This window comes from Corvus brachyrhynchos, unplaced genomic scaffold (assembly GCF_000691975.1).
Source record: "Corvus brachyrhynchos isolate BGI_N302 unplaced genomic scaffold, ASM69197v1 scaffold338, whole genome shotgun sequence".
Taxonomy (NCBI): domain Eukaryota; kingdom Metazoa; phylum Chordata; class Aves; order Passeriformes; family Corvidae; genus Corvus; species Corvus brachyrhynchos.
In genome coordinates, this window is record NW_008239334.1 from 787,729 (window position 1) to 797,883 (window position 10,155).

Sequence of the window (10,155 nt, forward strand, 5' to 3'; positions counted from 1 at the left end):
GGGGATGGGGAGGCCGTGGGGATGCAGTGGGGTGGGACGCGATGGGCCGGGGGACGCTGTGCAAAACGCGTGGGACCAGCTGTGTCCCCCTCTCACCGCAGCCCGGCTGGGCTGGGGAGGGTCTGCTCTGTACCGGGCACCGCGGGGACAGGGTGGATGCGTTTTCCTGAAGCAAACCTTCAGCAAAAATCGCCGATCCCCATTTAAAGCACAGCCGAGGGTCTGCGGGGAGCTCGGGCAGCCCGGAGACTTCTGCCACCACAGCAGCTGGATTTAACTCACGTCCCTCTCTCTTCTCTTCCAGAACTGACATCTAAACCTGCTGCTGCAAAGCTAAAATGGAAACCATGCACGAGCTGATCCCCTTCGCCAAAGAAATGCTCAGCCAGAAGCCCAACAGGAAGATGATCAAGCTGTACATGCTGGGCAGCGTGCTGGCGTTCTTTGGGGTGGTCATCGGGCTGGTGGAGACCGTGTGCAGCCCCTTCAGCTCCGAGGGCAGGATAGAGGAGGAGGAGAAGGCCAAGCCGGCGGCGCCCCGGGAGCAGCGGGTCCCGCCGGCACGGGAGGGTTTGGTGCTGGACAAGGGCAAGGAGCCGCCGGCGCTGCACAGGGCCCTGGTGACCCGGCACCACGCGTCCTAGGCCGGCTCAGCGCTCAGCAGAGACTCCGCGGCCCCGCCCGCCCAGGTGGTTCCAGCACGAAGAGAAGGCTCGGCTGAGGGAGACTGCACGTGTGAGACTCGCCAGAAGTGAAGGGTTATATTTGCTGCTGTGCAGCAGTGGGAAAAAATACCTTTTGTTGGTATGAACCTGTGCACGACGCACAGCATGGTTTCTTATTTTTCTTACGGACGCATTTTACACCATTTTGCAAGATCAATAAATATTTTATATGGTACCAGTGCTCTCTCTCGCTGCATTTATTTTCAAAGCCTTCTCGTGTTGATTTGCAAGGAGGTTTTGCTCACGCCTCTGGCTCCTTTTGAGGGGCACAGTCCAGGGGACAGTGGAGGAGGGGGCTGCCCCCTCCCCGTAACGCCCAGTGAGGCTGCTCCGGGGTCTGTTCTGTCTGTCCCTCTCCTCTGGCAGCTGCTCCTTCCCAGAAGGGGCCAGCTGGGGAGGAGGTGGCATTTGTGCAATGGGTGCCACATGCCCCGAGCTGGAGTTGTACTTCAGGGGTTATCTGGGTTCAGTGGCACAGATTTGTGTCTCTGCCTTGGCCACATGTGCACAGAACTGGTTTAAAATAAATAAAAACCCAGTTCTTGCCCCAGCAATCCTCCAACAGGCTCCAGCTGCTGCACAGCTAAAAACCTTCAAACCAAAAACCTTCTACCTTTCCTGGGATCTTTCTCAAAGCCATCACAGACACCTAATTGTGCAGAGTAATATTGGCTTCCAGCGTCACAGGGTGTCACAGATGGAAAAACCCAGAGATGGCACAGTCAGGCTGGAGGGTGTGGAAACTGTTCCAAGCTTCAGGCTCTACTCAGAGCGCTGCCAGAATCATTAGAGGACTTTCACCTATTTAAAAATTGTTCTGGGGCTGAGCAAGAATCTGTTGCATGTGGGACTGTGTCATGTCAGTCAAATAAATTCTCCAGGCAACCACAGCTGAGTGATCCTGACCACACTTGGGAGGGGAGGGCAGGGAAACAGGCCCTGCCAGTCCTGACCAGGGCAGAAAATCCTCTTTATCTGCTCAAAGACACACCAGCAGGGCAGGGGGAGTAGCAGGATACACACCTTGCAAAGAAACTGGGAGATGCACCAGCCATGTGCCACTCTCCAGCTAAAAGCAAAACAATTGAGCCAAACACTGGACCATGGGAAATGAAAAACCCCTGCCAGACCCCAGTGCCCAACGCACTCCCAGAGCTGCACAAGGTAAGATCAGAACCTGAAGACGTCAGAATACAGATAAAATTCACAACTTCATTTTCATAATACCCACAATTCATTTTGTTGACAATTATTTCTGTTACCAAAACAAAGAGGGTGGAGAAAGAATCCTACCCAGTATCTGCACAAAAACCCTGCTCAAGCTTTCAATCAAATTTAAAGTACCTTTTCCTCAACTAAAAGTATATTTTAATTTAAATGGCCTTTGAGAAATACTTCATTTACTCTGTAACCACCCCTTTGGACTCTGGCAAGGCTGAACAATCCAACCCCTCACTGGTACCAATGGAAGTTTCATGGGAAAACACGAGAGTTCAGGCCTGAAGGGAGCCATCAGCTGAGGAGTGCCCACTGTCCTCCTCCCTCCCTATCAATTCCAGCTTTTAAAGAGGTTTTACATTTCCAGCAGGGCCTCAGGGACAGGGAAGGCTGAGCTGGAATTCCCTGGGGCATGCTTGGTGCACAGACAAAGCAGGGAGCGGGGCGCCTGTGGCTGTATCAGGGATGGAAGCGTCCCCAGGTCGGGTTTGTCCTGCATCACCGCCAGGCAGAGCCCAGCACTCCCACAGATGAAACCGAGGTGAGAGCCACAGCCCTGCCCGGGGCAGCTGGGAGCTGCTCATCACCCCTCAGTCCCCAAGATCAGAGCTCCTCTGCAAGTTCCAGGGGTCTCATCCTGCCCCGTGGGAAAGGGGGGCTTGAAAAGGGAGGAGAGGGAGCTCCTGAGTGCCCAGGTGACCGGGGGGCTCCAGGTGAGCCCGCCCAGGCTGGTTCCCCCCGCTCCTGGGCGTGGACCCCAGCTTTGCCTGCCCTGCTGCCCGCACCTCCTCTTCCCAGTGCTCCAGTGCCGGGGTGATGAGCTTAAAGCAAAGAGGGTTGTGAACAGTCAGAATAGCTGCTCCTAAGACACTAACGGGATTAGACAGCTAAAGCCCAGCCCTGCTCCGGCCACCCCCCTGCACAGGACAAGCTCCTGCCCTGCCTCCCGACGTGCTGCAGGCTCTGGGTGGGAACCAGACACACAGCACAGCATCAGCCCTGCGTGCTGCCACTTCGCCAGGGGATTGCAGGGACTTGAGACAGGGCTGGCTCTCTTCAGCAGGGGGAATTAGAGGAGTATTAATCACTGACTTCACCACAATGACCGCATAAAGTCTTATTTAAACCACACAATAAATTCGGTGTGCACGAGGCCTGGTAAGCCCTTTGACACCACTCCAGCGGTGACCAGTGACCAACTGGCCTGACACAGCAGAGTAAAAGGCTTCAGCAAAACTTCCTCATCTCTAAACCCCAGCGCAGCCTCCAGCCCAGCCTGTTCCCCCCACCACAGCTGCACCCCAGCACCAACCCGCAGCACAGCCCGGGCAAAGCAACGCCGCAGACACAGCAAACAGCATCCCCGGAGCACACAGGGCCATTCCCACAGCCCCCGGGTGAATTGCAGAGACAAAGTTTAACTATAAACACTGGGATAGAGCAGAGAGAGACCAGATGGGATAAGGCACACAGACAGGACCAGGGAGGACACCTCGGGCGAGCTGCTGGGGAGAGGCAGAGAGCATTTCAGGCTGAGTTAAACCCAAGTCCTGAGGGACAAACTCCTGGGGAGGGCCACACGTTGCCCCAGGGCTGAGTTACGTTGCTGGGTTTGCATGAGGTTGATTTCTGTTGTTCTCAGACTTGTCTGAATTGGGTTTATTCCAACCTGTAAACGGGACACTTTCCCGGTATGTTAAATCCTCAGAAAAAGTGCAGCTGGCACAAAATCTGGCCAGTCTTTGTCTGTGCCCATCTCTTCAAAGATCTGGTTTCAGCCTGAAGCTGTCATCCCGCCCCTCATGCCATGGAGCTGAAGGCCACTCAGAGCAGCAGCCCTCCCCTCACAGCTCAACACTTCAAAGGCAGGAGCTGAATGTCTTCAGAGAGTCCTCACTTGCTATTTGCAGTGTGGACACTGGATATTCCAGGAGCTGCCAGGCTAAATTTAGGGGTGCAGATAACCATATCAGCCTCAGCCACGCAGCTCCAAGGGCACTGGGAACATGGACAGCGGCCAAGGCTCAGAGCAGCCACAGTTCCAACAATGAAATAGCAAGGCAGCAATTCCCAATTGGTCACACAGGGAAAAAAATGCAAATTTAGGGTTTGGAAATGACTTAAACATTACAGTATTTTCTCTGAACCAGCAGCACATAGAAATATGATGTCAAACCAAACCAAACCCATCCTACAATCCTCTCATCTCCCATGGGACTGGGAGTGCATTTTTCCAGTGGTGTAACCGTGACAGCGATGGGGTTCTGCAGGATGTGCAAGCAGAAAAGCAGAGCTGAGGACAGCCCTTTATATCATGATGGCCCTGTCCGTAAAGAACGGAATTAGAGCTGTGTTCATGGGAAAGGGCACTGGGACAGCTGGGTAGGAAAAATAATATTTTAATGTCTATGAGATAAAGGAAAGCAAGAGGGGAAAGAAAAAAAGAAAAAGGGAAATCCTGTGCATTTGACCAACATTTAATAAAGGTTTGAAAAAAGCCAAATATCTCTCAAAAAAAGGAAAAGAAAACAACGGTATCCAAATTCCTGCGAAGTGTTTTTGAGTCTTTGAGCTGCCTGCACAAACCTGCCCGAGCCTCAGCCGTGCCCTGGAACGTGCTCCCTCCTCCAGGGGCTCTCCAAGCTCCCCTCTCCCAGTTTGTTGTCAGAACAAGTTTCCTTCCCGGACTCGGTTCCTCCCCGCGAGCTCCGGAGCGGAGAAAGCCCCGAGCAGAGCGGGCAGCAGCGCAGGAGCATCCCCTTGGAAAGCACAGCTCCCACAGACGGGACCCAGGAGGGACCTGCAGCAGGGGAATCCATCCAGGATCACCCCAGTGAGGTGCTGCAGGAGCAGCAGGGCTCCCTCGCACCGGCCCAGGGCCGGGCACAGCTCTGGGCTCTGCCGCTGCCGAGGTTGGACCAGCTGGGATCACAAAACCCTTCCCTGTCAGCCCTTTCCTGCCGCCCCCCCCCGCCGCTCTCACCCCCCGCCCCCAGGAAAAAGTTAAAAACAAGTTCTTAAGTTGCACAGAGGAAAACAAGGCCAGAAAAAGCCGCGAGTGGGAGTGAGGAGCAGCAGCACCCTGGCAGGGATGGGAGCAACCCCTGCGGGCAGCGCAGCGGGGCCAGAGCCGGCAGCTCCTACCCCAGCCCTGGCCCCGCACCCCCCACGCCCCCTCCCGCACACCAAACAGCACTGAAACTGCTTTTACAGGAAAACTGGGGTCAGTTTTGCCCAAAATATTCCATCTCTCGGTCCTTTATTATCAGCTACTTGGCAAAACCCCAACCCAACCCCACAATTCTCGTTGCCACCAGCAAGGCAGGCACAGCGTTGGCTCTGGGACCCCCTGGTGCCTCCATCCCCACATCCCCTGGTGCCACCAGGGAGCAGAGAGCACAATTCCTTCCCGTCACACTTGCAGATGGTGCACAAAGGGTGGTGGTTATTGCTTTACTAATGCCAGTAATAAACTAAAATATCTTGAAAAGAGCCTCTCTCCCTGCCACAGCAGACATCTGACATCTGGCTAATTACTTCATTTTCTTCTCTTTTCCATAGCCAAGGAATGAAATGGTTGCCCCATGATCACAACCCAAGTTCAAAGCAAAGGGAGGCAGGAAAAGCAGAGTGACTGCACTGGTGTTATCTGGCTGAGTGCTTCTTATCAGAGGGAAAGTCGAGACTGGAGCAGAAAGGCAGAAAAAGAAAAAATCATCCATAAAGCAGCAGCAAGGCCAGAGAGCAACACTGCCCTAGCAGGCACACCACTGAACTAAAGCACCTGCATTTTAAAGATGCAGTACAAGGGAAAAGAACATTAAACGATTCTGTCTGGTTCTGAGTCTGTTGGGCAGAGTGCTGTGCCCCCAGAAATCAGACCCCGGAGCAGCTGCTGCCCTGCAGATGAGGCTCCTGTCCCACAAACACAGCTTTTGTCCCACCAGAGGAGGCCAAGGCTCTGGCAGGGCAGTCCCAGGAGCTCCCACAGCGTATCCCCATCACTGGTACTGTGGGATGGAGATCCCAGCCCCACAAAGCCCTGTCCAAAGCTGGGACATGGTTTATCCCTATGGCATAAGATCCACAGCATTGAATTTGCTGCTGAGGCTCAGGGAGCTACAGGGTGTTCTGTGGGGTTTCCTCAAGGTTATACTCATTTAAAAGTCAGAACAAAGCTCTTGCAAAACCCCCAGCAGAAACCACAGCAGCGAGGCCACTGATTTCTCTGCAGAAAACACATCCAGAGTTTCCCTGCAAACCTCCCTGTGCCCAGACTGCCCCTTGGGGCCAAGGTGGCTGCACCCCACAGATGGGTTCAGCTCGGCCCCTGCTCCCTCATCTGCTCACAGATGAATAAAAATGAGATGAAAAACTCAGCCCTGCCTCAGCAGAGCATTTCTGGGGCTGTTTGGGGTGCAATGTGCTGCTGAATCCCTGCTGCCAGCATCCCAGTGGCAGGAGCTGCTTTGGGGCACAGAGCAGCCACGCCCTGGGGAGCACGGGACTGGCTCTGGGTGTCCCCAGTGCCGGAGCCGGGTCACAGCCATGTCCAGGGCCTGCAGGAATAAAGGACAATGTTTAACCACCTGCACTGGGCTCCCTCTGATGTTCTCCAAGTGAAACTTGATGCTGCTCAGCAAAGACACACCTCTTCCAGGGTGTTGTGCAAAATTCTGCATTCTAACGTAGGACAGGAAATATGAAAAGAGCCAGGCAGAACCCAAACAGCCCTGCTGGCCAGGCCGAGCAGCGGGGAGCAAACCAGAGGCTTTTGCTTGGCTTATCCATCCACCCACCCGTGATTTTCCAGGGCTTTGGAAGCTGCAGCTCCTCTGCTAACAGGTTTTTAAAGGGTCACGTTGCTGCTTCCCTCAGGAGCAGCTCTGCAGAGGGTTTTTTGTTCCTTCCTTCTCTCTCATGCTTTATTTCCTGGCTCCACAGTGGGATGGGTCGGTTGCAAAAGATTCTCATTCCCTTTCTGGGATTGGTTTTGGCCTTCTGGTTCTATTCTGCGAGGGACACTTTCAAACCGGGTAAGTATCCAAAGTGAATCTGTCTTTAAGGAAAAAACTACGAAAAGCCACATTTGGGTGTTTTGCATAGAAACCGGACAGAGCTCGGACCAAGCCACATCCGAGCCTCTGTGTGGTGGCAGATACTGGGAAGTTGCTTTAACAAAGATCTGAAACCAAACTGAGCAAGGACTATGCAGAAAAACCTCCTGAGGGAGCAGCAGGTGAGGCAGGGGGTGAGAGGGACAGGGCACCGAGCGCTCCATTTTCCTGGGTGTAGGAAAGGAGTTAATAAACGTGGCGCGTGTTAAAGTTTGGAGCATGCACTCAGTGGATTGTTTTTATTACAGAATAGTTGGGGCGTTGATAAATTGTGCCCCGGCTTGTGGAAAAAGCTGCTGGAAGAGTCAAGGGCTGTCCCTGTGTCACTGCATTCCACAGGGAGCTGCAGCGGCTCCGCAGCTTTTTCCATGAGATGGGAGCCGGATGCTTTGCGCTCGCGGGCTCGTTTACCTCCCAATTAACTGCTGATTCTGAACGGCACTTGGGGTTTTTTTTTTTAGTTTTACGTTTTTTTCTAATAGCATTTGGATAACTTAAATGGCTGTGCCTCGGTCCACAGAGATGCTGCGAGGGAAGCGGGTGATCGTGACGGGAGCCAGCACCGGGATCGGGGAGCAGATCGCCTACCACCTGGCACGGATGGGATCCCACATCCTCATCACGGCACGCACAGAGGCCAAGCTGCAGAACGTAAATGGCAACCGGGGCACTCTCACGTGGGCATGGCAGGGCTCACACAGACACACGGAGGTGACCTCCCATCCCAGCCACAGGAACATCCACGGCACAGACCCCAGCTAGGCATGGTGACAGTCACAGGTCCCAGCCGGGCACGGTGACAGCCCCCCTGTGCTCTGGGAGCTCCTGCACACACAGCAATCCCCTCCTGCAGACACAGCACGCTGCACTCCACGTTACAGTGTCTGAACTGACGCACACACATCCCACACACCCTCATTCCACTGCAGCGCTAGGCAGGCTCCTGCTCCCCTGCACACGTGCAACTGCAGCTCAGCCTGCACAGAGGAGCCAGACTGCCTCGGGTAACGCGCTCACCCAAGGAATCATTTTCCAGACTCCCTTTGAAGCTCACAAGGCTCCAAACACACTCCCAAAACTCCAAACCGCTGGTTTAAGGTGTGGACACATCACAGGGAGCTCAGACACCCACTCTAGAGAGCACGGCGGGCTCCCAGGGCAGGCAGAGGCGCTGCTGACCCGCGCTGTCGTGCAGGTGGTGCAGCGGTGCCTGGAGCTGGGAGCAGCCTCGGCGCGGTTCGTCAGCGGCACCATGGAGGACACAGCCTTCGCCCAGCACGTGGTGAGGGAGGCACAGACCTCGCTGGGTACGTCTGCAACCTGCTCCTCACAGTGCTGGCATCTCCCCCCCGGCCCTGCTTTTTGCCACATGCAGAAAAAATCGGGAGAGATGGGGCGAGACGGGAAAAATTCTCCCCTAATCCTGCCCTTCGCAGCCCTGCTCCTCTGCCTGCATTGCTGCCTCTCAAACTGAACTGCGCTCTCAATTTCAGCTCTGTGGCCTCCTGACATCCTCTTGCAGTCTCCCAGCCCTGGATTTCATCAGCTCAGTGCCAGGGCCTGAAGGACCCGGCAGCCCTGGCCATTGCAGCCAGGGGTCACAGCTGCAGAAATGCACCAGTTCAGCTCCGTGTGGAGCACTCCCTCTCCCTCCCCGGCCCACAGACAATTCAGGGGTGATCTCCCTTGGGCCATGGTATTTGTGTTTTGAACTAAAAAAAAAATATCACAACAAAATATTTACTGGTATCCACCATCCAGGCTGCATCCCCGCTCCGGAGATAACAGGCCGCAGCGCTGACCCAAAAACCTGATTTCCTTGGATTACACTAATTCTGCTCCCAGAAAATGTTGTTTTGCTGGTTGCAGCCCTCTTCCCCCCAGCACTAATGCCCATTTTTCTGCTTGCAGGAGGCCTTGACATGCTGATCCTTAACCACGTCGGTGCATCCTACTTTGGCTTTTTTGACGGGGACGTTGAGCACGTACGAAAGCTCCTGGAAATCAACTTCCTCAGCTACGTGGCCATGACCACGTCAGCCCTGCCCATGCTGAAGGAGAGCGAGGGCAGCATTGTGGTAGTTTCATCCATGGCAGGTGAGTGGGGAGTGTCACCTGGCTGGTGACATGGGACTCTCTCAAAAGGCACCTGGGCTGATTGTCAGAGGGAGCACACAGAGACACCAGGCATCCTAAAGGAGCCATAACTGCCTAACGCTCAGAAACCCCACCAAAACCAGCCCCAACACCCTTACCCAGATCAGTTTGGGATTCTCTTGATGGAATTTGTTTTCTGATCAATCCAATTACCCCATTTTGCTTTTTGACCAGCGCTGCAATAAAACCTCACAGCTGCTATGTTGGCCAGTGTTCTGGTGAGCAGCTCAGTGTCCAGGGACAGGAGTTTCAGCTTTGCTCCATCTCTCCCCACTGAGGGTTTTGTGGTTCCTGTGGACTGCCTGTGACCTGAGCAGAGATGTGAGCCATGGCTTTGGCCTTGAGAGCTGGAAGCCAACAAGAATATTTGTAATGCTGCTGTTCAGGTGCCAGGATGACACTTGACTGACTGTAAACTCCCTTTGGGTAAAATACTTTCTCTGATGAAGGGCAAAAGAGAGGCTCAGGGACAACAGCCTCCTGTGCTAACACAGAACTTCGCTCTGTGCCCAGGTAAAGTCGGGTTTCCCTTTACCGTCCCCTACTCTGCGACTAAGTTTGCCCTGGATGGATTTTTCAGCTCCCTGAGGCAGGAATTCGCCATTCAGAGCATTAATGTTTCCATCACGCTCTGCATCCTCGGCTTCATCGATACCGGTAAGAGCAGTGCTATTCCTACCCCTGCTCAGGGGCTGAGCATCCCCATCCCAGCTCCTCCTCCTGCCCCTCCCCACCCCTCTGCCGGGGCCTCAGCCGCAGTGCCTCTGGGGGATCGCACCTCTCTGCCACCAAAAAACAGCCTCGAAAGTCACTTATTTCCCCAAGCCGCATAAAACCGGGCGCTGCCTACAGGCTGGCACAGCCCAACACCCCCTCGGGGGCCCGCTCTCCCCTCATCCCCCGGTGCGCCCCCGGGGGTCCCCTCTCTCCCCTCGCCC

General features: G+C 54.7%; 3 protein-coding genes across 4 annotated transcripts in view; 2 read left to right on the forward strand and 1 right to left on the reverse strand.

Moving 5' to 3' along the window:
• Positions 1–4,865, reverse strand: part of LAMB3 (laminin subunit beta 3) — a 34,914-nt gene extending 30,049 nt beyond the window's left edge. Inside the window, exon 1 of the mRNA XM_017741098.1 lies at positions 4,530–4,865. The gene's annotated coding sequence lies outside the window, so the exon portion shown is untranslated. The remainder of the gene's footprint in view (positions 1–4,529) is intronic.
• G0S2 (G0/G1 switch 2) lies at positions 78–900 on the forward strand. Its single transcript, XM_017741149.1, has one exon. The coding sequence runs from the start codon at positions 339–341 to the stop codon at positions 642–644; it is 306 nt and encodes a 101-aa protein (XP_017596638.1). The 5' UTR covers positions 78–338; the 3' UTR covers positions 645–900.
• A 1,756-nt stretch (positions 4,866–6,621) lies between the features above and the next one.
• Positions 6,622–10,155, forward strand: part of LOC103620381 (corticosteroid 11-beta-dehydrogenase isozyme 1) — a 4,814-nt gene continuing 1,280 nt past the window's right edge. The window contains exons 1-6 of one of the 2 annotated variants that reach the window (XM_017741147.1): positions 6,622–6,788; positions 6,888–6,979; positions 7,581–7,711; positions 8,256–8,367; positions 8,972–9,157; positions 9,731–9,874. In XM_017741147.1, the coding sequence (XP_017596636.1) occupies positions 6,646–6,788; positions 6,888–6,979; positions 7,581–7,711; positions 8,256–8,367; positions 8,972–9,157; positions 9,731–9,874 (808 nt within the window). In that variant the 5' untranslated portion in view covers positions 6,622–6,645. Of the gene's footprint in view, positions 6,789–6,887; positions 6,980–7,580; positions 7,712–8,255; positions 8,368–8,971; positions 9,158–9,730; positions 9,892–10,155 lie in introns of those variants that run through there. The other variant, XM_017741148.1, reaches the window with a different exon arrangement.

What these genes read in the sequence shown, in the direction of transcription:
- G0S2 (XM_017741149.1), top strand. Translation starts at nt 339, where the DNA reads ATGGAAACCATGCACGAGCTGATCCCCTTCGCCAAAGAAATGCTCAGC.